Raw genomic sequence first — 26,686 nt, 5'->3', positions numbered from 1 at the left:
TGGACTTCAGCTCCCAGAAGCCTCAGCCATGTTGGCCAATAGCCTGGGATTCTGGGAACTGAAGTCCAAAATCCCTTAAAGGAGACAGTTTGGGAAGCAGGAAACAGAGAGAGAGAGAGGAGCGTGTTGGGACTCAGACAAGCATTATTTTGCTTATTCTGTGGCACGGGAAGTAAACTCACCCCAAAGAACCATGGGAAATCTGGCAACAAACACAAAAACAGGGAGAATCCCATGAATAAACCACAAGTAGCTTTCACACTACAGCAATTGTGCAAAAAAAGTGAATTCATGAATTAAATGGAAATGACTTTCCGATATTTTCCCAAAAATGCTTTTTTCCTGGGTCATGTCACTTTCTTGTTGGATTCTAAGTGGTTTGTGTGCAACGTTGTGTGAAAACCATTTGTGCAATGCTGCCTAACATGAGTTGCCCTGATGTAGTAGTTCTTTGGATTTTGCTGGTTGTTATTGCCTCTGGATATACTCATCCCATTCTTTTGCAAGGTTTCCTGGGGTGGTGTGTTGGTGGATACACTCGCACTTGGTAGCAAAAATACTCTATATTCCTCAGTAAAGTACAATTGCCAGGATTCCTTAGGATGGAATCATGACATATCAAACTGCCATGACTATGCAGCATAGATACAACTCTGCTTAAAATTATTTCTAGATGTCCAAGATCTAAAGGAAACAAATGTAAACTGTTAGATTTTACATACAGAAACAGGCAGGGGGTTGTACATGCTTGAGGAGATATGTGCTCGACTGTGGGGCACTCTCAGGTTAAATGCACCATAGGATTTCTTGCTGTGTTTGATGTAACAATAACATGGATACTTCTGTGGAAATTGTGATGGAACTTAGAGCCATTCCAGTAAAACAGTGTATAGCATAGGATACATTGTGCAGCTTGTATAATGTGTTTTGTGCATTTTGGCTGGCCTATAAAGGTATCATTCTTTTGTGGATTTTGTTTTAATGTACAGGGTAGGCAACCTTACTAATGACCTGCTTTATTTTGCCCAGTTACATGATAGCAAAATCATCCAGTGTACTATTGGTATAGGGAACAGATTCTTTATATTGCAAAAGCATATTGCTAAAGATCCTTAAAATGATTTTTAAAAGAATCTATTTCCCATGCTCTAATTTTTTTAAACTCTTTTTTCTTCAGGCTTTCAAAGCAAGGATAAGCAATATCCCCAACATTAAGAAGTTCTTGCAGCCTGGAAGCCTAAGGAAACCACCAGCGGATGATACATATGTAGCAACTGTGAAGAAGGTTTTCAAGATGGAATAAGAGCTGCAGGCAGGCTGCTGGCCAGAAGGCAAATATTGCATCACCTTATGCAATTAAGTTACATGATTATCTTTCAGGCTGAAAATCAATAGACAGCAATATAGCATGTCAAATAAGTGTAAGTTGTTTTAAAGAACATTAAATTCTTGCACTGAAATGCTGGTTATAAATTTAAAAAGTGTATGCTTTCTGTTTCCTAGAAAAAAATTTGCAAGTTGTATGAGAATATGAACAATAGAACCTGTGACCCTTCAATGTCATTGGACTTCAGGTCCCACCAGTCTCTGCCAATAACTTGGGCAGGTTTGATGGGAACTGTCACTCCACAACATCTGAAGGGCTACTGCTTCCCCATTCCTGTTTTAGAACCATAGTCCCTGAAAGTGAGTTTCTCTTCCTGCTATTGATAAAAGCCTGAGGTGACATGTCAGGCTACATGTTGATCTATGTTTCTCCTATAAAAAGGAATAACTGCTTAAATTGGTCCTAAGACTTGCATCTGCATGCATACATAGGATGGATGGAACATTGACCTGACACAGCCAAACAATATAAGTGATACCTTCTGATGCCAGCTATGTGTTTTGCCCAGCAATGGAAGCATGTAGAGCAACTATTAGAGACTGATATATGAATGATCAATGACTAAGACATGGTGTATTGGACTACGACTCTGGAGATCAGGGTTCAAATCCCAACTTGGTTATGTAAACCTACTGGGTGACCTTGAGCAAGTAACACTCTCTCAGCCTCAGAGGATGACAATGGCACCCTTCTGAAGAAACATGCCCAAAAAATACCACAGGTTCACCTTAGGGCTGTCCTAAATTGGAAATGATTTGGAGATACAAAACAACAACAATAGATAGCACTAGAAGATCAAAAATAAGCCATTCTAAAAGACAGAATATTATCTGAGAATGCAATCCGAATATTCAGGTAAACAGAAGTTAAGCATTCTTCACCATTTCCCTTCCTTCCCGCCACCCCAGACCTGTGACCACAGATCCCTTTTATTGGTGGTGCCAATAAAATAGGTAAACTCATCAGTTCTTTTGGTTTCTCCTATCATCTGTACGCCGACGACACTCAGCTATATCTCTCCACCCCTGATCTTTCAACGGGGCTTGAACAGCAAGTTTCTTCTTGTCTGACTGCCATCTCTCAGTGGATGCGGCTTGAGCGCTTGAAGCTAAACATGTCTAAGACTGAGCTTCTCGTCTTTCCACCTAAACTCACCCTTCATTATTCCTTTTCTGTTTCTGTCGACAACACTTCTATTCAACCGGTTCATCAAGCCCGCAGTCTTGGCTTCATTTTTTACTCTTCTCTTGTCGCGGCAGAGAGACGCAGAGACAGGAATGGGGGGTGCAAAACTTCTTCGCTGGCCAGGTCTTGGCCAGCCCTTTTTATTCACATCAGGGTTACATTAGGTTTACATTATCTCATAGTACATCAGAAGGCAATTTGCGGAATTAGGGACCAATGTGTGTTCAGGAGAATTCTAATTAGCAAAGGGAGCAGGATGTGTACACTGTCTCAGCCGAATCAACATGGGCTTATCCAATTATGGATAAAGCATTGTCAACCAGAAGGTGAGTCATGACCTCGTGGTTTGCCAGCGAGGCTATCACATCCTATTCTCGGTAGACATTGCTATCCTGGGAGGGGGTGCACCCCCTGGGCTTTCCAGGGGATGCCACATTCTCTGTCATTTATTCCCCAGATCCAGGCCACCGCCAAGGCCTGTAGATTCTTTCTCCACAACATTGCCAAGATCCGTCCATTCTTCTCAGCCTCTACTGCCAAGACTCTGGTCCATGCCCTAGTGGTTTTGTGACTAGATTATTGTAACCTTCTTCTGACAGGGCTTCCTCTTTCACACCTCCATCCTTTAATCTCTGTCCAGTATTCAACTGCCCCTATTGTCCCATCCGCTCGCCGCTTTGACCATGTTTCTCCTCTTTTATCCTCCCTTCATTGGCTCCCCTTCCCCTTCTGTATCCGGTACAAGCTTTTGTTATTGACTTTCAAAGCCCTCAGTGGATTGGCCCCTCCTTACTTATCTGACCTTCTTTCTCCTGACGTTCCTACTCGCACCCTCCGCTCTGGTAGTCAAGGTCTCCTGTCACAGTGTAGGACTACAACTGCCCCCTCCCGAATTCGTCCCGTCTCGCTTGCTGCCCCTTACTCCTGGAACCTTCTTCCCCCACATGCACACCTCATCACTTCTCTACCCAGTTTCGAAACTGAATTAAAGACTATATTGTTCAGAGAAACATTCCCAGAGGTGCGCCCCTCTCTGACCCAGGAAGCCTCCTTTTAACCATCCATTAAGAAGCCAAGCCCTTCCTCCAATCCATCTGCCTTGGTCCAGGCCTTGTAGGTGGAGAAGATCTGCTGGACCTGATCCTATTCCCCACCACCACTCCCCTCTCCTTTTGTGTCATGTCTCTTTGATTGTAAGCCTGAGGGCAGGGAACCATCTGACTAAAAGATTTATGTACAGCGCTCTGTAAATTTACAGCGCTTTATAAATAAAGGATGATGATGATGATGATGATGATGATGATGATGATGATGATGATGATGATGACGACGATGATGAATTGGGCCTGGGACCTTGTACAATATATGTAAAGCAGGAATGAGGAACTTTTAATCCTCCAAATCTTGTTGGACTACAACTCCCATTATCCATTGCCCTTAACAGTGGTGTTCCCCACCCCTGGTGTCACCTGGTGTGGGGCAGTGCTGCTGGGGAGGGGAGTTGTCGAAGGGAAGGGCCTGACCTGGTGTCACTAGTGATGCCACTGGATATTACAGTTCAACAAAGGTTGAAGGTATGTACATTTCCCATCTCTGATATGAACTGTCAGGCTACATGCAGATTTGTTTCTCCCATAACAATCAGAACACATGATGCTTCTTAGAACATATGAAGCTCAATTATGAGTCCACCTACCCTGGTTCCTCCTCCTCTGACCAGCAGAGAACTCCTCAAGTCTCAAGTGATGACCTTCCAGCTGTGCTGAAATACTGTTAATTGTAGAAAGCCATGAGCTGAATCTGTGGCCTTCTTCATGCAACCCAATCCATTGACTAGAAGCCCATAACCCTCAATGCAGATGCCACTCATTCAGCAGTCTGGTGGGTTATGCCTTTGTCTGCATGTTCTAGCAGGAGCAACCAACCTCCTGGATATTGATAAAATGTATGAGATTATTGCATGGTATGAGAGCCAGTGTGATGCAGTGGCTTGAGTGTTGGCCTACAAAGACCAGGGTTTGATTCCTGCTTGGCCACAAAATCCACTGGGTGACCTTGGGCAAGTCACACCCTCTCAGCCTCAGGGGAAGGCAATCACATACCGCCTCTGAACAAATCTTGCCAAGAAAACTCCATTATAGCATTGCTAGAAGTTGGGAACGACTTGAATGCACACAACAACAGCAATAGGTGGAGTATAGTAAAAAGACATGTACACAGCACAGCTGCACTCAGAATGATCCAATGCCCTCCTTTTCCTGGACATGTCCCACATTTCAGCCTTCTGTCCAGGAGGAATTCAAAAAATGTCCTCCATGTTGAGCATGGCTAAGAAGCATGAATTTATATGAGCGTTTTCAGCTTTCATTGGGTCATGTCCTCCATTTTCCTCGCACGTACTTCATTTTGCGGTGCCTTGCCCTCCTTTGTGATTAGAACATTTGGTCACCAACCTCTTGTGACATAACATCATGGGTGAAAGAAAGAATATTTCCTTTGGTAGATGGCAATCGGAAAAGGCCACGATATCGCTGAGCTGTAGGTGAAAGGACATTATCACAAAAGGCACATTCCTCCTGGTGGGTGGTTCTCACTTCTCCCTGGGGCTTTATAAGTGACTTTCACACATATTCTATCTTGTGCATGAGAAGAACTTGCAGATACTCTTCCAGTTCCAGCAGCAGGTTAGTATTTGGGCTAGAAAAATTCCTTTACAGCTTTGCAGCTGAAGGCCAGCAGCCTTGGGAAGGATGGGTGGAATAATACAACTATTATTATCCCAATACTACCATTAGTCTCCAAACTGTCCTCATAGGACACTGTTTTTATGTTTACCTGTGGAACATTTCGGGTGGACAGAGTTTTTCTCCCTCTGTTTCCAGACAAGGTTTTTAACGCACCATCCATACAATCAGGAGGATGGATGCCCAGGGAACCTTGCCCCCTTTGGTTCCATCCACACTGCAGAAATAATCCAGCTTGGTACTACTTTATGTGTCATGGCTCAATGCTATGAAATTCTGGGCACTGTAGTTTTGTGAAACATTTCGCCTTCTCTGCCAAAGAGTTCTGCCGCCGCCACACTCTCCAGAATCCCATAGCATCGAACCATGGGAGTTAAAATGGTGCCAACCTGGATTATTTCTTCAGTGTGGATGCAGCTCCACAGTTTTCCCTTCATTTCCTTTCAAGGATGTCGATGGAGGGAGAGGAAACTAAAGGATTCAGCTGGAGGATGGGGATGGTAACCTCTTTGCTTTGGCTTTTGGGGCTCAGTACATTTGGTTCAATTCCCATCTGGGCCATGAAACCCACTGGGTGAACTTGAGCAAGTGACACGCTCTCAGCCTCAGAGGAAGGCAACGGCAAACCTCCTTTGAACATTTTCTGTTTAGCATATTAGTAGATTATTTTAGGGATTTTGTTTTTAGCATATTGGTATATTTTTTCCACATTTTAGCATTTTATAGTGTTGCGTTTTAGCGTTCACTTTTGGTTGTATATGTTCTGAGGTACTGCCCTTAGGTGAAAAAAGAGTGATAACGAAACATTATGTTGTTTTTGCCAAGAAAATCACACGATAGGGGCGCCATAAATTGGACACAGCTTGAAGGCACGCAACAGCAAACAGCAAGGTTTGCCTAAGGGTTGACTTTGGGCAAATCACACTCTCTCAGCCTCAGGGGAAGGTAATGGCACCTCTGACTGCAAGCATTGCCAAGACAACCCCTTGATAGAGTCACCAAAAGTTGGAAATCACCTGTAGGCACAACAGCAAACAGCAAGGTTTGCCCAGGGTCAAGCCACACTCTCTCAGCCTCAGGGAAAGGCAATGGCAAACAAACATTGCCAGGAAAACCCCATGATAAGTCAGAACTGGGTTGAAGGCACACAGCAACAACAGCAACCAAAGCTTTGTTTAGCCAGCCATAACTTTTGCAGCCCTTGGCAGACCAGCTTTTTCCCCCTTGCTGGCAGATCTTTTGAGGCCATTCCTTTGGGGGGTGTTGGTGACTGAGAAACATTGCAATGTGAAACCTCCCCTTTCCAAAAAAACAAAAAGCCTCCACAGCGCCATTCCCACTGGGCAAAAAAAGTGGCTTATTTTGCTGCGATTCTGACTCGGATTTTTTTTCCGAGTCGTAATCGAATCTGACCCATTGTTCCCATTAAAAACGGGTGCAAACAGACTCGTTTTTTACCTGTTTTCGTTCCCATTGGTATTTTCCCTGTGGTAATTTGCAGTGGGTTATTTTGCTCCTCGTTCCCATTGCCATTCCAGGACCTCTTTCTTTTTAAAGCAGCTGTCAATCAAGCGCCTAACTGCTTGATGTCACAGGCAATCAGCTGCTTAGGCGCTTTTCCCCTCCGGGAAAGGAAGAGGGAGCCTCTATTCCCCTCAAATCTATTCTCTGGAAGAGAGAAGTAGCCATTTCTCTCTTTCAGAGAATAGCATGACTCAAAGTGACCCAAAACAGCTTTATTTTGGCCTGTCTGTATGGGTCTCCCTTAGCCAAAATGCTTGGGACCCAGAGGTATTTTGAATTTGGGATTTGTTTGCACATAAGGAGATATCTTGAAGATGGGACCCAAGTCTCAGTATAAACATCATTTATGTTCCATATTACACTTTATGCAAATAGCCGAAAGGTCATTTTATACAATGTTTTAATACAATTTTGTGCGTGAAACAAAGTTTGTGTGTATTGGATTGTGTGTGTGTGTGTGTGTGTGTGTGTATAAAAAACAGAAAACTGCATTAAAAGAAAAAGGTGTTGCTATCTCAGCCAGTCATGAAAAAAGTTTTGGTTTTTGGAATATTCTGGATTTTGGATTTCTGAATAAGGGAGACTCAACCTGTAAATGGAATAAAAACAATAAGGATCTTCAGGGAGGAAAGACTTGGGAAGACTCCTGCCTAAAACACCAGAGCCTCTGCTCGTCATAATTGACAATACTAGTCTAGATAGCTTCCCATGTATATATATATTACTTTTCATTTAGAGTATTTATACTTCTCTCTTCAGCCTCAAAGCTTCTCAGAGCAGTTAGCTGTTGTTGTTGTTGTTGTTGTGTACCTTCAAGTCATTATGGTGACCCTAAGGTGAACCTATCGTGGGGTTTTCTGAGCAAGATTTGTTCAGAGGAGCTTTGCCATGGTCTCCCTCTGAGGCTGAGAGAGTGTGACCTGCCCAAGTTCACTCAGTGAGCTTCATGACTGAGCTGGGAATCAAACCCTGGTCCCCAGGGTTGCAAACCTTCAAACCTCTACACCACACTGGCTCTCTGGAGCAATTTACCCATTTGGCAATTCCCTGCGTTCAGCCTTACAATCAGAAGACACACAAAGAAAAGGGAATGTAAGCAGAGATGTAATTCCTCCTTGGTTAGACAAAGAAAAAAACTGAGCAAAACAAACCAAGGAATGGAAACCTTTCCTTTTGGTTAGTTTTTGTAAGAGTCCATGAGGGCAAGGAAGGTTGTCCAGGGAAGGAACACAGTCCATGACCTAAATTAGGATCAGGGTTGGGATTGTACAGATGCTGGATCAGTGCCTGGATGCTGGATCAGGGCCAGGGAACTGAAGCTGACTCTCAGTAAGAGGGAGGTACAGTCAGCCCTCCACAATTGCACCCCTTGACTTTTGCAGGATTTTATAAGTGTATTGCAAGCCACCAAGGCATTTTACTGAAGAAAAAGTCATCACCCAAATATGGCTGAGTATATAATATAAACTCAGTGTAGACAGTATTGTAATAAAAATACAGTATATGCAATATAGTAGCTGTAAATAAACCATGTGAAATTAGCTTATATTTATATTAGTGTTTCAAGTTTTTATTTTGTACTGTCCTCCATTGCCCTTGAATGTCCTACATTCTGCAGTGTCTTGTCCTCCTTTGTGGTTATGACATCTGGTCCTCCTGAACCGGTGCACAGCTTGATGGTATTTCTAGAGCCATCCCTGCCATTGGAGGCCCAAATGGACTTTGTAGCTTGGAGGGCTTGGCACCAGCAGACTTTGCCTAGTGTGCAAGCTCCTGCTTTTCCTGGACAAGGATAAGTTATCTGCAGTGGTTCATGCACTGTAACATCGCAATTGGACTGTGATTGTAATGTATTCTACATGGGGCTGCCCTTGAAAATGAGCCAGAAGCTGCAGCTAATGCAGTCCCCCCCCACACACACACACACACACCAGCAAGAATACACATAACACCAATCTTAAAGGAGCTGCCTTGGTTGCTAGTTTGCTACTGGCCTGAATTCAAGAGGCTAGTGATGACAAAGTGCAAAATGGTTTGGCATCTGGTTATTTAAAGAATACGTGCATTGCTTATCCATACATATACAGTACAGTGTATATGTATATAATCTTCCCAAGTATTGTTTGCAGGAAGCAGTATATTGTGGGGGGAAATGGGAGAGGGTCTTCTTGGCTATTGCACCCCAATTGTGGGATGCCCTCCCTGACTGGTACCAGCTTTGCTTTATTTTTGGCACCCTGTCAAGACCTGGCTTTTTATTAATGCCAATGGGACTTAATGTAACTTAGATGTATATGTACCTAGTTTTAAATTATTGCAGCCTTTTAAACTGTTTTAGCTTTTTGTCATACGTTCAATTGTTTTAAATTGTTTATTGTTTTATCTGTATGCCTCCCTGAAATTCCACAATAAAGGAATACAGTATAATTTTGTATAAAACAATATTGCCAGATGGGAAATGCATGATTATAGGTCTATATGCACCATTAGACAAAAAAGATCAATTTTATGATAATCTAAATAAGGAAATGTGCAAGTTTAGATATGAGAATACATTAATAATGGGTGATTGGAATGGGGTAGTCCAACCAGAAATAGATAGAAAATCAGAAATAATGATTAAAAAAACACAAGGAAGATTACCAAAAACATTTGAGAACTTAATAGAAGAACAAGCACTAATAGATATTTGGAAGTATAAATATAAAAATTTGAGAGATTATATGTTTTTTTTCCGGAAAGACATAAATCCCTTTCAAGAACTGACATGTTTTTTGCCTCCAAAATAGTATGTAAAGATGTGTTGAAAATGGACTCCAAACCCAGAGCAATCCTTTTTGTTCTATCTTACATTGTTTTTGATACATTTCTTAACATAAGTTCTTAATACAGTTCTTTAAATCTCTGATTCAATATTTTTCTCATCTTCTTTTGCCAACCCTATGTTACAATTTCTCCAAGTAACCCTTTATTATTCTTAACTTTTGACCTTGTTAATTTAACTCAAAATTTTTTGTTTCTTTTTATCTTCCATTTTTAAATTCTGAAACATCTTACTTTATCAGCAACAATTTTGTCTTTCTAGCCGACTTAGCATATTATGTCCTTATAATATCATCACATTAGACAATTTTTTCTTTATTAATACATAACGTAGTTGCCAATCTTTCTTAATAGCTTCTTCATTTTTGTCCTTTAATCAGCATGTTAGTCTATCCATTTCTGCGACTTCATACATCTTAATTAACCATTTATTCACAGACGGCACATATTTTGATTTCCATTCCTTAGTATATACAATTCTTGCACAGGCAAATGAATAAAACTATAGCTTCTAACTCATCGCTAATCATACCTAGCAAGTAAATTTCTGGCAAAAATGATATCTGGATTTTAAATTCCGTTGTTATTATTTTATGTAATTCCAACCAATATCGCTTCGCTACATCACAAGTCCACCACATATGGTAGTATGTACCAGTCACTTTCAAACATTTCCAACATTCTGGTTTAGTTCCTTTATACATATATGATTTTTTTTGTGGTGACAGATGCCACCTATATGTCATCTTATATATATTTTCTTTCAGTTCCTGATTGGTTGTATGTTTTAACCCTTTAATCCAGATATATTCCCATTTTTTGTAATCTAAGTTGTGTCCCACATTTTGGGCCCATCTCACCATACTCTGCCTAATAATCTCTTCTTCAGTTTCCCAAGTCAGTAACATTTTATATAATCTTGTAATCGCTCCCCTCCTTACTTATTATTTTTTTTCCATTCTGTTATTTGTTTCTGAATTCCTGTTAGTTTCCTATCAATTTTCCATCTCTCTTTCAGTTGTCTATATAAATACCAATGACACATTATGCCAGCTGCTTGCAACTCCTCTTGAGATTTTATCTCCATTTCACCTTGTTTGTCATTTAATAAATCAACATACCCGAGCCATTTTGTTTTTGAGATGCCTTCTTTTCCAAAGAAGGCCTTGTGTGGTGAACAACTTTGGGGGACTTGACTACATAATCTTAATTTTAGTTTTTCCCAAACTTTCAACATCGCTTTTATTGTCGTATGGTTCTTACAATCTCTGTGTACTTTTTCTCTATTATAGAACAGATACCCATGTAGACTGAATCTTAAACTGTCTCTCTCCAGATTTAACAATTTTTCATCCTCCAAAGTTATCCAGTCCATTAGCCATACTAATACCGCTGCAAAGTAATAAATTTTTAAATTAGGGAGGCCCATTCCTCCTCAGCTTTTTATATCACAGAATATCTTCATATTAATTCTAGCTCTTTTCCTATTCCATACAAATTTAAGGATTTCCTTTTGCCACATGCCCAATGGTTTAAAAGCATGTAATATCGGCAATGACTGAAAAAAACAACAACAAAATTTTGGGCAACACATTCATCTGTATCACCGATATCCTTCCCATCAAAGACATCTGAATTTCCCCCCACCTATTCAAATCTTTCTTTATCTCCCCCTACACCTTCTTGTAATTGTTATGGAATAGGTCAACATTCTTATTTGTCAAGGTGACTCCCAAGTACTTGATCTTTTTCTCAACTTTAAATCCACACCGGTCTTCTAGTTGTTGTTTTTTTCTTCTTCATTCATGTTTTTAGTCAGCATCGTTGTCTTAGCTTTATTCATTTGAAGTCCCAATACTTTTTCAAAGTCCAACATTATTCCCATTAATACACATATACAACTATTAGGGTTATCCAACATATAAACCACATCATCTGCAAAGATTCTCATCTTGTATTGAAATTTCCCAGTTTTCATACCTTGGATTTTCCCTTCTATTCATATTCTATTATTTAAAGCTTCCAACACAAAAATGAACAAGAGTGGTGACAGGGGACAATCTTGTCTTGTGCCCTTAGTTATCTTAAATTCAGCCGACTTACTATGATTTATCATTAGTTTGGCACTTTGATCTTTGTATATTTCCTGGATCCATTTAAGAAATAGAGGGCCTACAATGATCTTTTCTAACAATGTAAACAGAATGTCCCCAACTGATGTTATCAAAGGCCTTTTCTAAATCCATTCATATTAGTGCCAATTTTTTTTCATTGGTCCTCTCATAGTGTTCGTGTTCAAAATAATGTGAATATTATCCTTGAGCTGTCTCTTTGTCAGAAATCCCGCTTGTTCTTCCTGGATCCAGTCGTTGAGGACCTTTTTAAATCTTTCTGCTAAGATCATGGAAAATATTTTATAGCCCGTGTTTAGCAGAGATATCGGTCTATAGCTGCTAACATCGACTGGATCCCTGTTTTCTTTTAGCAATAGAGTCATGTTTACTTGCTTCCAGGATTCAGAGTATCTCTGCTGGCTTATTACATTTAGTGTTAGCTTAAGCAGGTTCATTATTTGGTCTTCGAACTTTTGGTAGTACTCCCCTGGAAATCCATTGGGACCTGGGGTCTTACCTTTTTTACTTTTTTGGATTGCCTCAACAATTTCAGCTGTTGATATTGGACCATTAAATAGATTTCTTTGTTGATCATTAAATGGTTTTGCTTTTTCCAGAAACTCTAAGATGTCTTTTTTGGTGTATATATAAAGCAGTGTAGAATTCTTGAAATTCTTTCTTTATCATGTCCTGATCTGATGTCAGAGTCGCATCTTTGGTCTTTATTTCTGAAATAATATTTCTCTCTTTTTGCTTTTTTGATCTATAAACTAGCCAGTGCCCCGGCTTATTTGCATATTCAAAATGTGTCTGTTTCATATATCTGATTTTTTTTCTGTATGTCTTCATTTTCTTCCATTTGATTTGCTTTTTAAGGGTTTTAATTTCCTTAACAATAGAATTACGATTCACATTCCTGGTCAACTCTTTTTCTTTTTCTTGCAACAAATTATACAAACATGCTAGTTTCTCTCTTTTCTGTCTTTTTAGTATACAATTCTGTTGTATAAAAACCCTCTCATATATGCTTTGGAAGTTTCCCATACCGTTGTTACTTCAATATCTTCTGTTAAATTTTCCTCGAAAAATAATTTTAAGTTTCTTTCCCTTTTTCTACAATTTCTTCTCGTTGTAACAAATAATCATTAAGTCTCCATACATATTTTGTCTGTTTAGTTTTTAACAAAATTGTTAAATTAACAACAAAATAAGGAAGGAAACCATGCAGTAGGAAGTGGACTTGATGTTATATGTAATTTTAAATAGGGTGTAAGTGATGTGTAAATGATAAGTTTGTTTATTTGTTACTTGTCATCTATGTAGTTATTGTTATTCAATGTCATGTGACAGTATTGTGTTGTAAGTAGAAAATAATAATAAAAAAAATAATATTTTTTTTAAAAAACAATCCTTTTTGTCAAAATAGGATAGAAAACACTTGGAAACATGGCTGGAAAACCTAAACTTCACTATGTCAATGTAAGAGGCCGAACGGAACCCATAAAGTGGCTGCTGGCTGCAGCTGGGATTGAGGTTTGTTTCTTTTCAAACAGATCATATCTGTTTAAGAATTCGTTTAGGTACTGACTTATATTGATAAGTGGTTAAATCTTTTGTTGCAGGTTTGGAAAGAGGAGTTTTAATTTCATGCCAGTACTCACTCGCTTCAGCTCGAAACACTAATATACAGATAGTGAACAAACCAATGAAGGCAGCTGAAAGGGTTGGAAGAACTGTAGTTATTTAATGAAAAACAATGTGGTGCAGTGGTTAGAGTATGGGAAAATCCAGGAGGTGTGTTATGCTTCACTCTGTTTCTTTTGGCAACATGAAGTTTACTTTGAGGTGGTCCAAATATGGTGTCCAAGTGTATTTCCAATTCTCACCCAAAATTAATTTGGCAAGAAGATATGTTTTAGGATAGTAGTATGGATTTCCTGTCTGCTATATTTTGCTGTACTGTATTGCATTGCTGGGGAGGGAAAGTTCTCTCCTCCCTGTGTGTCATCTCTTCCATTTCTGGTGGCCCTCCAAGCATAATCCCCTCTGGAACAAAACAGAATTAAATTAAAGATCTAAATAGCCATATTTAGAAATGATAACATAACCCTGTTTTTTCTATACAGTTGTCCCTTGGTATCCACTGGGATTTGGATCTAGGACCTCCTGTGGATACCAAAATCCATAGATGCTAAAATCCCATTATATACAATAAGTAGTGAGCTAGGACTCTGGAGACCAGGATTTGATTCCCACTCAGCCATGAAACCCACTGGGTGACGTTGAGCAAGTCACATGCTCTCAGCTTCAGGGGAAAGCAGTGGCAAACCTCATCTGAACAAATCTTGCCAAGAAAACCCAGTGATAGGGTTGTCATAAGTCAGAAATGGCTTGAAGGTACACAGCATGCACAGAGGCAGTAAAATTATGTCCTTTATATAAAATGGTAGAATAAAGGTTTGCTTAAAGGAATTTATATATTTTAAAAAATATTTTCAAGCTGTGTATGGTTGAACCTGTGGATACAGAATCCATAGATAAGAGGACTGCCTGTACTTGTTTTGGGGTTCTAGCCTGTTGTTTCCCTTATAGGCATGGAGCAATTCGAATTTATTTCCTTCATGACCCTCTGTGGTTACCTACACAAGGGCTATACCTGACATTGGCCAAGTACCTTCATAAATCTATTTCCTCTGCACCCTCCTGAATTTTACCCCAGTCATTCACTATTCCAAAATGATGCCTTGCTCCATAATCCAATTTGCCCTGCACTACCTCTTTTTTAAGAATAGATTTTTATCATCCTGTTATTACTGTTCTCCTTGAGGGTTCCCTCTGGAAGACTGCTAATTGCTGCTGTTTGTGGGCTATACATTAGCATCCTTTTTCATATGTGAATAATGTGATGCCTTACATTTTTACATTTGGGCTGCCTTTTGATTTTATATTTCTGTCCCCTTCCATTGTCTGACATATTTTTTCCACTAGAGAGAAGAGGTGAGAGAAGTTACCTTAAAAACCATGGGGCACATGGGATTAGGAACAAGCAGGGTTTGTTAAGGGGAAAATACAAATGTTTTAAAAGTGTGGGTTTGTTTTCAGATTGCTATGAGGACATCAAGGGGTTTTCAGTTTTCATGCTAAACCTGACATGAAAGCTCATGGAGCATGATGAAGAGAGAATTATATTTTTCATATAAGCAATATGGAGCATGAAAATTGACACACATATGGATTTCTTCTTAGGCTAGAACTACAGTACATAGAATCATAGAGTTGGAAGGCATAAAGCAGCTTGGGTGACTTTTGACCAGGCATTATCTCTCAGCCTAACCTACCCTACAAGACTGTTGTGAAGATGAAATGTAGGAGAACAAATATGAAGCTGAAGGCTTTCACGGCTAGCATCCATAGTTTTCTCTGGGTTTTCTGGGCTATGTGGCCACGTTCTGGAAGAATTTATTCCTGACGTTTCACCTGCATCTCTGGCTGGCATCTCTGGAGAGTAGTGGCATGTAAATGTATGGGGTATATATATATATACTTGTGTGACCCTTGGTTGAGAGGAAGTGATTTATATGTTAATCTCTGTGTTGGTCTTTTGTTGAATGGCAATGAACACCACCCAGGGTCAGAGGTTTCACCTGCAGACAATGGATTAAATAGATACATTTCCACCTTCTCCCACTCTGAGGCTTTGCCATTCAACAACAGACCATCACATGGATTAACATGTAAATCACTGCCTCCCAACCAAGGGTCACACAAGTATATATATACCCCACACACTTACATGCCACCACCCTCTGAAGATGCCAGCCACAGATGCAGGTGAAACGTCGGGAATAAATTCTTCCAGAACGTGGCCACATAGCCCAGAAAACCCAGAGAAAACTAGGAGAACAAATAATTTATATACAGTTTTGACTTGAACTCTTTGTGTGGAATTATTTTGCTAAACTGGTTTTTTAACTAGAAAATGTTTGATTATGAGGAATTAGGAGTGGAATTAGTTTTTGTTTTTGTGTAGCATTCAGATTGGTTTTCAAGTGACATAGCACTTTTAGCAGACTGTCTCCAGCCTCCTTCCCTAGTGCTATATCCTTTTCTCAAGAATAAATGAACATGAAAGAATAAGCTAATCAGGAGTTTTCAACATATTTGCTCCCAAGCTTCGTTGGTTTTCAAAAACTAGAAAATACTTATATTTGGGAATTGTGTGTTTTACATTAGGAGATCCTTCAAATCATTTGCCTTTTTTGTTTGTTTGCTAGTTTGAAGAACCATATGTCCAGTCAAAGGGAGAGCTAGAAAAATTAAGGCAAGGTGAGTATGCTGTCTGAACGTTTAATATGTTTGCTTCAGTGATTGAATGTATATAGGATTCACAACTATTTGTATGAGTTTGTTAAAAAAAAAAACAACGTTAAGATTATCACACACATAAAGAATTACACTGCTAATTGGTATATTGGCGCCTTACAGACGGGCCTAAGCGGCGCCGTCGTTGCGCCAGGAATACGCGCGAGGGGCGGTGCTTCCAGACGCGCCTTGCCCCTCACACATATTCCGTACGGCAAGATGGCGGCGCCCTGTACAAACGGGCGTGGCCATCTTGACGTAACGGACGCATAGCGTCCGGACGTCTAAACCAGGAAGAGCCGTCGCGAGTGCACGCTTTGGCACTTGCGGCCTCTCTTCCGGGTTGCTGGAAGGAGTGCGATTTCTGTACTTCTTTTTTGCAGCACGGAGGAGTCGCGCGGTTTGGCTGCTGCGGTTCCTCCGCGCTGCAACCGGCAGCGGCCCAAGACCTCCCCTTTTGGGTGGTCTGTAACGGGCCATTGTACCCATCCCAGTTAAAATACAAAACATGAATTTTCAGTAATGGAGCAGCAGAAGTCTGCATGGATTCCTTGCCCAATACCACATAAAGAACAGATGGGCCACTGTGGAACATACAAAACAGATATCTTCATGTAGGACTTGCTCTGTGCTACTCATGTTCTGCATTATACACCAAATATGTATCCACAGTTTTAGGCATAAATATGCTGTTGTAGTAGTTAAAGGCCTTCAAATCATTTCCAGCTTATGGAGACCCTAAGGTGAACTTATCATGGGGTTTTCTTAAAGAAGTTTGTTCAGAGGGTGTTTGCCCTTCCCTTCCTCTGGAACCGAGAGAGTGTGTCTTGCTCAGTTCCACCCAGTGGGTTTCCTTTTTTAAAAAATGATTTTTATTGAAGTTATATACAAATTAAAAAGAGTACATCAATATTTCTTGTTAAACATTCCTTGTTACCTTACTCTTACCCCCTCTACCCCCACCCTACCCACTCCTAAATTCATATTTATTGTTGCTTCCTTATTGGCTAAATTTATTTTTTTCCTTAAAAAACCCCTCAACATCTTATTTTCTTTATCTCGTGCTACCACCACCTCTTTCGCTTAAATACTAAGATTGTACATTAACCATTCTTTTTTCCCCCTTATGTTACAAAACAGTTTCATTTCTCCTCCTTATGCTCATATCATAATGTTACTTTGTTTTTTCCTTATTATAAGTATCTCTTAAAATTCTCCATATTTGATTTTCCTCCTTCATTTCTTCCTCTTTCAACAATATTGTCATTCTATCAATTTCTACTACATCTAAGCATTTTTCTAACCAAATTTCTATCTTAGGCATCTCCTTACATCTCCAATATTTTGCTATCGTTATATTTGCTACTGTTATTAAATATAATAAAGGTTTCAATTTTTGTCTTAACTCTTTACTTTCGACAATATTTAGCAAACACATTTCCGGTAGTAATGGAAGGTCCATTTGGATCATTTTCTTTATCCTTTATGTACTTCTATCCAAAATTTATTTATTTCGGGGCATGTCCCCCACATATGGAAAAAGCTTCCTACACTCTTTTCGCACCTCCAATACATCCCTTTATTATTGTTGTAAATTTTGGCCAATCTGTTTGGAGTTAGGTCCCACCTATACATCATTTTGTAGAAGTTTTCTTTTATATCCATACATAAAGTAAATTTTAAGTCTTGCCCCCAAGCCCTTTCCCATGCTTCTAATTGAATATTTCTTCCTATGTTTTGTGCCCATTGTACATACAATGTTTTATCTGTTCTTGTTCTAATCCTAATTTTAATAAAAGATTGTAAAATTTAGAATTTTTCCCCTTTTCTATCTGAAATTATCAAATTTAATTCTATCTTTTTAAATGTTATTCCAAATTGTTTGTCATCCACTTTATATCTTTCTGTTAATTGATAGTATAAAAACCAATTAATATTATATCCTTCCTGGTTTAAATCTTCCTTCGTTTTCATCATTAATTTCCCATTTTCCAATCTCAAAATATCTTGATATCTAAACCAGTCCTTACCTTCAATTTTCCTCATCTTAAAAAGTGCTTTGTGTGGTGAAGTCCAATCTGGTAATGATTTATATATTTTTCCTTTATATATCATCCAAGTTTTCCATAACACCCTTCTTAATATATGGTCTTTAAATTCTTTATTTAATTCAACCTTTCCTAACCACATATACGCGTGCCATCCGTATCTCAAATTATATCCTTCTAAATTCAACAATTGATCATCTTTTAATTCAATCCAATTTACCCAATCTAGACAACAAGCTTGAAAATACAATTTAAAATCTGGCAATCCTAAACTTCCTCTTTCTTTATCATCTACCAATGTCGTCCATTTTATCCTAGCTTTCCTCTTTGCCCATATAAATCTTATAAATCTTATATAAATAAGACCCTAAGATGAACTTATCATGGGGTTTTCTTAAAGAAGTTTGTTCAAAGGGTGTTTGCCCTTCCCTTCCTCTGGAACTGAGAGAGTGTGTCTTGCTCAGTTCCACCCAGTGGGTTTCCATGGCCGACTGGGGATTCATGTCAGATCTCCAAAATAGTAAGCTGATGTTTAAACCACTACATTATGCTCTGTCTGTTGTAGGAAGAAGGGTAAATGTGAGAACCAGTGAGCTGTAGTGGTTTGAGCCTTGGACTATGACTGTAGTGACAATGGGTTGAATCCCTGCTCAGCCATGGAAACCCACTGGGTGACCTTGGGCAAGCCACACTCTCTCCACCTCAGGGAAAGGCAAATCTTGCCAAGAAATCTTGCCAAGAAAACTCCATGATAGGCTTACCTTAGGGTTGCCATAGGTTGGAATGAATTAGATGCACAACAACAAGTAATCCTTTGACTGTGAAGTTGAAGGTTTTCATGGCCGGCAATGCGGCATCCATAGTTTTTTGGGGTGGGGGTGAGGGTGGGCTATGTGGCCATGTTCTAGAAGAGTTTATTCCTGACGTTTTGCTAGCATCTATGGATAGCATTCTCTGAAGATGCCAGCCACAGATGCTGGCAAAACGTCAGGAATAAACTCTTCTAGAAATGGCCACATCGCCTGAAGAACCCACAAAAACTAATCCTTTGACTATTCTGCATTGGTTGTGTGGTTATATTACATAATTACAAAGGGAAGAGAGCTTCTCCAAATATAGATTGAATCATGACTTGACACTCAAATGTATTTCTCAGTGCAGTTTTTGCCAGCTGAAACTCAGATGTAGCCTAAATAACATAAGAAATGCATTTTCTCTGTGTATTCACTATTTACTACTATTTACTTTCCATCCACCCCCCCCCCCCAGAAAAAATGCTTCTTGTATTTTGATTGGAGGGGGGGGGACAGAAGAAATGGACTATAACTCCCTCATGAATTCAACCCCCAGCATGGGTGGGGTAGGGTCACAGCTCAGTCTAACCAATCATGCTGCACTTGGGTTGGCAGCACCTGAAAATGCTGGGCAACCTTGCTGCATGAGCCAGGGCCCCTGGTCCAGTCAGATGTGGACTACTTCCTGGAGGAGCTGGTATAGTAAGTGCTGGACCTGAGAAGAAATGGCTTCCGTGTCACCTGTTGCTGGAAAAAGAATGTGTGGTGTCTACAGTGGGCTCTTGTTATCTTCTGGCTTGCCATCTGCAGATTTGAGCTTCTGTGGATAGCAAACCCCCCCCCCCCCATTGTTGTTTTTTTAATGGAGGCACATGCGGCCATGCACACATCGCACTGCCGTAGGAAACAACAGGACTTGAGGTCCCACATTTTTTGTTATTTGCAACAGGGTCTGGAATGGATTTCCCCATGGATACAAAGGGACAACTGTACATATATATTTGAATGAATTGAATAAAACCACTGAGCAGCACTGTTTTCAGTTAGAACCTGAATCCCAGAAGGATACCTTAACATTGAAACAGATTGGAGAAAATGATTGAAAACAGGTTCTTTTTGTTTACTTAACTTTTGTGGCATAATGAAACCATTTTGCACCTTCACAAGAATGAGTATCTTGTGCATCAAGTGCTAGCAGTGTCAATTAAATCCATTTTCATTCTAGATTGTAATAAAACAAAATGTGGAAAAGTCAAAGGAGGATGAATATTTCTTCCAGCCTCTGTATGTTATTGTGTAATTATAAGTCATATTTTGTTTAATGTGATAGATTTTACCAGTCTTTCTGCTTTTAAATACTTCAGTTTTATAGAGCTAGATGCAAGTGATTCAGTCATACAGTGCCCAGTAATGTGATCCAGGATTTTCAGTTTGTACAGTGGGCCCTTCCCTTATGAAGGGGATCCGTTCTGGATCCCCCCCACATAAAGGGAATTCCATGTATGCTTGTGCCTCATTGCAAACAGTGGGGTGCATTGTTGCAGTGCAGTGTACGCACCATAGGCACATACTCTATTTGCTTAATTGCCCGGCAACTTTAGCATAAGCTTGAAGCCACATATGATGCACCTGCATGTAACTAGGGTTCCTGTACTTACACAAGTGTGTGTGTGTGTGTGTGTGTGAGTGAGTGTAAGGGGGCTTCACAGAGTATACAAAAATAACTCTTTTACAAAGCATGACATAAAATGTTCCCTAAAGTTATAACAATATAACAAGGAACATAAATGTATTTTTCACTTTTTCCTCTCCTTCCACAAGATGGATTCCTGCTTTTCCAGCAAGTGCCCATGGTGGAAATTGATGGGATGAAGATGGTGCAGACCCGAGCCATTCTCAACTACATTGCAGGGAAATACAATCTCTATGGGAAGGACCTCAAGGAGAGAGCACTGTACTGCAACATTTCTAAATTTGGTTACTGCATGTCTACTTTTGTTTACTGTGCATGATATCTAAAATTTCTGGCTTACCATAGAGGATCTGCTGATAAGTTATGAGCCAGTATATTTCAGCTCACTGTCACTCCCAGTTGCAACCAAAAAGTGCTGAGTGGAGCACTATTTACGCACTTGACTTCCAAACAGAACTAAGTTTGCATAGACTTGTTCATTAAAAGTCATTCCTCCACAGTTCATCCACTAAACTAGGGGTGGGCAACATGTGGTCTTCCAGCTGTTGTACGATTACAGCTCTCATCAGCACCAGCCATCGGCATTAATGATGATGGATGATGGGAGTTGCAGTCCAACATAATCTATCTGGTCACTATTGCTCTAGCCTTTTATTTAATCCCAACAAACTGAAATTCCCAAGGTATTGTATAAATTACATTAAAAAACAATTTCCCCAGAAATGCTCTTCATTTTACATGAAAGCAGTGTGAACAATGAAAGGCTGTAGTCCTATAAACATACATGGAGTAAGCTGCACTGAATTTACTGTGGCTTTCTTTTGAATAGAGATATGCATAATTTTTGACAAATATGTATCCATTAAAATAAGTACCTTTTCGGGCGAGTATGTTGTTTCAGGGAATCAGTGAAATTAAATTAATTTGGGAAGCATTCCTGTTACAAGAGAAATTGATATTTCCAAGCAGCCTTTCACACTACATAATTATAGCACTATTATTTGACTTGAATTGCCCTGGCTCCATGCTATGCACTCCTGGGATTTGAGGTTTAGAGAGGAGTGGTTGGAATTTTCTGTCACAGAACATCTCTAGTGCCTCATAAAATGATATACCCCAGGATTCTGTAGGATGGACCTATGCCAATTAAAACGGAATCACAGTGTTATAACTATGTATTGTGAAAGAGCCCCAAGAAAACCATTCATTCTGCCTACCCACCTGGAAGAGACAGGATTATAGTACACTGGGCCCTCAGCAGCCTTTGAGATTTGTTTCCATGACTCCCCATGGATCATCAATTCCTGTTATATACAATGGAAGGCTGCAGTCTGCTTGTCTTTGCATGTCTTTTCTTCTCCTTCCTCAAGAAGGCCAATGCATCAATGTTAACATACATGGTTGTTTAAAGGATTGAATATGAGATACAGTGTTAATGAAGTAAATTGTACATTTGAAATTCTCCTGTCATATGATATTCTCATAGTACTTCTTAATATTATAATTCTTATTATATCATTAGATCAGTATAATGGGAGGAAAGAGCTCTTTCACAATGGGAGAATGAGTGTTATACATTTAAGTTTTAATAGACCAGGACCTGTGGAGACTGGCACTTTGGGCAGGTCTGGGGGCAGAGTCGGGATGTAGCATCTACAAGACGCATGTACCGGCTCTGCCCTCCAGGGCGCTGTGATGCCACATCACATGGTGTCACGGCACTCCTCCAGTGCTGCGTCTGTACTATGCAGCGCTGAAGGAGCACCGTAAAGCTGCGGCACCATGGCTGTTGTGCTCTTTTTGCACCCTGGAAAGACTAGATCCAGACCAGGCAGTTGCTGTGGCTTGATCTGGCTATAAATGGGAAGGCTGCAGGCCACCCCTTAGGGGCTGTCTGTACAGCCCCTAAGCTACATAGGTATAGTTGGTTAGCAAGCATCATGAGAGCATTCTCTTTTTACAGAATTGATATGTATGGTGAAGGTGCTGTGGACCTGAATGAAATGATCATGATCCTGCCCTTCATAAAAATTGATGCGAAGGAGAAAGAGAAGGAAAAGACAGCCATCCTCGAGAAAGCCACTGGCAGATATTTCCCGGCCTTTGAAAAGGTGGGCAGCTACCACGTTATTAGACACATTAGCACATTAATACCATGTTATTAATTGAGTTGCAGGAGCTCAACGATTGTTAGTCATTACTAGGTATCAGTGAGAATTTTTGGTATATCAGAAATGGGTAGCAAAGGAGAGGAATAAATGGGGACTGGAATCCAGCCTCAGAGGATACAGTTTGTAACGTTACCATCTGTGACACAATATACAGCCCTTCTAGTGAACTGATATATATTGGGGTAACCTGCACAGCAGGGCACTGTGTGAGGAGTGCCAATTCACAGTGGGGGCCCATTATGCAATGGGACACATTGCACTGCAGTGCTAATAGGACCCATGGCACTATGGTGGCTTGTACAGTGGTCCCAAAGACATTGCTACATCTCTATTGTCTCCTGAAAGTACAAATGTTGTATGATGATGCCATTCAACTTTACAGAATCAAAACTCAGTTTACATGGGCATAATGGCATAACAGGATGCCACCTTGGAAAGTTTGCAAACTTGAAATAAGGGATGAAAATGTTAAGATAAATAAATGTTTAAAATGTTAGATGCTTTTGGCCTACTCTGCCACTGATGTCTGAAGTCCTCTTGGTGCCCTATGCATGTGTGTGTTCTCCCATGGAAGCAGTTGTACATTTTTGTTGGATGCAGAACATTGACATACAGTTCAAGATCATGGAAGTGGAGTTGTCCTTGCTGAAATTGGTGGTAGGACTCCTTTGGTTGTGCATTCAGCTGCATAGTGTTGCCATTCAGTACAAGAGTTGCATAGTACAATAATAGAATCTGAGAAGTTTATCGCATGGAGCTTCAACCGTTCCCCAGCGCGTTCTAACGGGGGTGCGCAGGGGCGTGCACGGAACGTGATGGGCCCCGGATGGGGCCCAGAACGCGACTTTATTGCACGGGGGGACGCCGCCGACGCCGCCGCGCGTTCCCATCGCGTCCCAATTCGGTTCCAGAGGGCGCCATTTCTGGGAACTGTTTCAAAGCGTCCCCAGAAATGGCGCCCTCTGGAACCGAATTGGGACGCAATGGGAATGAGCGGCGGCAGCGGCAGCGTCCCCCCGTGCGATAAAGTCGCGTTTTGGGCCCCATCCGGTGTCCATAGCGTTCCGTGCGCGCCCCCGCTTGCCCCCGTTAGAACGCGCTGGGGAGCGATTTAACCCCCATGCGATAAACTCTTGAATTAGATGGGACCACAAGAGCCATCTATTTCAGCCCCTTGCCATGCAGGAATATATAACTAAAGCAGTCCTGAAAGATGATCAAATTCTGTTTAAAGACCAGAGATGAGAGTCTGCCATCCCCCAAGGCAGTCCATTCCAATGTTGAACAGCTCTTACAGTAAAAAAAAAGTTAAGTGGAAACCTTTTTCATTTAAGTTGAATCCATTGGTTTGTGTTCTAATCTCTGAAGAAGGAGAAAACAATGTCTTTCCATCTTCTACATGACATCCTTCAGATATTTAAAGATGGCTATCATGTCACTTCTCTGTCTTCTCCAAGGTGTACATATCCAATTCCCTAAATCAGCTGTTCCCAACCTGTGCTCCGAGGAGCCCTTAGGGCTCAGTCTGCACTTCCCAGGTGCTCTGCAGCTGCTCTAGGAAAATGAAAGAAATAAAAATTGAACAAAATTAAAGAATAAGAAACAAAAAGTAGGATCAGAATAAGAAAACAAGAAATAACATTCTGAACTGAAATTTACCAAGTTGACTTTGCCAAGTTGCTAGTCAAAAAGGTTTGGAACCCCTGCCCTAAATCATTCCTTCTAAGGCTTGGTTTCCAGACTTTCTATCATCTTGGTTGCCCTCCTCTGGACATTTTCCAGCTTTTCTGTCAATGAATAACTTCATTATAAACTGCCTTGTATCTTGTTTTGGGATGAAGATGGGATATAAATAAAAGAAACAAACAAGCAAAGCCTGTGTGCAAAGCTGTATGCTATGTATGCTATGCAACTCTGTCAAAGCATGATGTCAGCCAAATTGCATGTTCATTGTGTCCAAAACTTCTGAACCTTCTGCTGTAATGATGTAATATTGTTCAGATGGGTGATTTTCAAAATGGTCCAGCAATATCTTCTCAGTTTTGTATATTTGCCTAGAGCAGTGGCTGTCTGCATTTATTCTCCACATGCTTTGGACTCTGACTCCCAGAAGTCCCCTTCAGCATGAACTGTGGTCAGGGATTCTGAGAGGTGAAATCCAAGACTCATGGAGGAGCAAAGCTTAAGGACTACTGACCCTGGAGCACTAGAAATCTCTTAAACTGTTTCCTGCTCTGTAGGTCCTCAAAGATCACGGACAAGATTTTCTGGTTGGAAATCAGCTCAGCAAAGCAGATGTCCAGTTGCTTGAAGCCATTTTAGCAACAGAAGAGTTAAAGGCTGATGTTCTCTCCAAATTCCCTCTTTTAAAGGTAAGCAAATATTTTTGTCAAGACATGCAATGTAATAAGGCAGCCCAGAGATGATCCTGCAGGTTCTTAGATGCTAGTCACGTACTTCAGATCATGTGGGGATGGATTCACAAAGCAGTTGGAAGGCTTGATGTGTTCTAGAGGAGGGCTAGAGGAAATGGACCTCCAGATTTGAGTTCCTGTAATCTTTTATCGGTGTTGGGCAGAGCTTATGGGGCCTGAAGTCTAAAACAAACAAACAAAATAATTAATTAATAAAGCAAAATAATCAAATGGAACATAGAATAAATGTTGTTACATAACCATGGAAGTTAAATAGCAATATAATTAATCTCAGCCTGACTTCCGTTCATGCCAGTCTTCACTTACCAGTCAGCAGCCGCTGCAATTGATGTGGGTCTGTTCCCCTGTCAGTTGGGAAGCGCAAGTGATTTCTGTTGCGGCAGGCAGAAACAGAGTCACTTTCACCATCTCCCATCACAGTGGAGATTGCATGCATGGGAACAAGGATTATCAGGGAGCTGCTTCCCAATCGACAGGGGAAGAGATGTTCATTGATTGCAGTGGCTACTGACCATTAAGTGGGGATTCGGAGACCATTAATTTGGGATTCAGAGACTAAACAAGGGGACACATGGGGATCATGAATACAAAGCACTCTTGAGTGCTTAACTCTTGGTTATGCATTCATAGCTACCCAGTTGGTTTCTGGCCTCTGTCAGAATTGTGATATTTTTAAAAATAATTATTATTTTAACATGAATTTTAGAGGAGAAACTTTCTTGTTCTAATAAATTAGATTGGGATTATTTAAATTCAAATAAAGATTTTCTGAAATACATTTCATTTATGCATCTACTTTTATCAAGGATTGTAGCTCATTTCATTTTTTGTCATAAACATGTAATGGTCTGTACGCTGTTATTGGCAGATGAGTATTCAAGGATGGCCTCTTACCTTGGCATAAAATTGCTGTGTTCTGAACCCTTTCCCTCCTTTTGCCTTTTTTTTAGGCTTATAAAACGCGAATAAGCAACATCCCTACCATTAAGAAATTTCTGCAGCCTGGTAGTCCAAGAAAACCACCCCCTGATGAAAAAACAGCTGCGGATGCCTTGAAAGTTTTCCACTGAATTGTTGCTGAAGATGGTGGATGGTTCATTATTTTAGCTACAAGGAAAATGCAAAAATTGGGATTAAGCAGTTATTTTTAATCATTCCAAGGTCTACCTACAATCATACATTGGCACAAGGCCTGAATAAATCCACATAACTGCATTATGAAGCTCAATTAATAACAGAATGTCAAGACTGACTGAAGAGAAACTGACAATACTGTGACAATAATGTGTACCATTAGACTAGCATGAAATAAAATACTCTGTATCATTTGTGTTTTACTTAAGCATTTATTTGTTTGATATGTAACATCATGCACCACAATCACACTGACACACTGGATATTCTGA

General features: G+C 40.2%; 2 protein-coding genes across 3 annotated transcripts in view; both read left to right on the top strand.

Annotated features, from left to right (window-relative positions):
• LOC149311458 (uncharacterized) overlaps positions 1-1,460 on the top strand; it is a 29,003-nt gene extending 27,543 nt beyond the window's left edge. Inside the window, exon 12 of the mRNA XM_089531102.1 lies at positions 1,178-1,460. Coding sequence (XP_089387228.1) covers positions 1,178-1,303 — 126 coding nt within the window. The 3' untranslated portion in view covers positions 1,304-1,460. The remainder of the gene's footprint in view (positions 1-1,177) is intronic.
• LOC149311457 (glutathione S-transferase-like) lies at positions 1,338-26,609 on the top strand. Of its 2 annotated transcripts, XM_089531103.1 has the most exons (7): positions 1,338-1,421; positions 13,204-13,310; positions 16,052-16,103; positions 20,803-20,935; positions 22,638-22,785; positions 25,086-25,217; positions 26,231-26,609. In XM_089531103.1, the coding sequence occupies exons 2-7, from the start codon at positions 13,224-13,226 to the stop codon at positions 26,348-26,350; spliced, it is 672 nt and encodes a 223-aa protein (XP_089387229.1). In that variant the 5' UTR covers positions 1,338-1,421; positions 13,204-13,223; the 3' UTR covers positions 26,351-26,609. The 2 variants fall into 2 exon arrangements, with proteins under 2 accessions (XP_089387229.1, XP_089387230.1); XM_089531104.1 differs by lacking the exons at positions 1,338-1,421; positions 13,204-13,310; positions 16,052-16,103 and adding an exon at positions 20,243-20,265.
• Positions 26,610-26,686: the final 77 nt, after the last annotated feature.

This window comes from Sceloporus occidentalis, unplaced genomic scaffold, assembly GCF_023333645.1.
Source record: "Sceloporus occidentalis isolate IW3139 unplaced genomic scaffold, rSceOcc1.0.p SCAF_6, whole genome shotgun sequence".
In the NCBI taxonomy this organism is placed as follows: Eukaryota; Metazoa; Chordata; class Lepidosauria; order Squamata; family Phrynosomatidae; genus Sceloporus; species Sceloporus occidentalis.
The sequence above is the reverse complement of the archived record's forward strand: the minus strand, read 5'-3'. Positions and strand labels throughout refer to the sequence as shown.

Coding starts and splice junctions, on each gene's coding strand:
- LOC149311457 (XM_089531103.1), top strand. CDS start 13,224: ATGGCTGGAAAACCTAAACTTCACTATGTCAATGTAAGAGGCCGAACG. Junction 16,104..20,802: donor GCTAGAAAAATTAAGGCAAG/GTGAGTATGCTG, acceptor TCCTTCCACAAG/ATGGATTCCTGCTTTTCCAG. Junction 25,218..26,230: donor CCAAATTCCCTCTTTTAAAG/GTAAGCAAATAT, acceptor CCTTTTTTTTAG/GCTTATAAAACGCGAATAAG.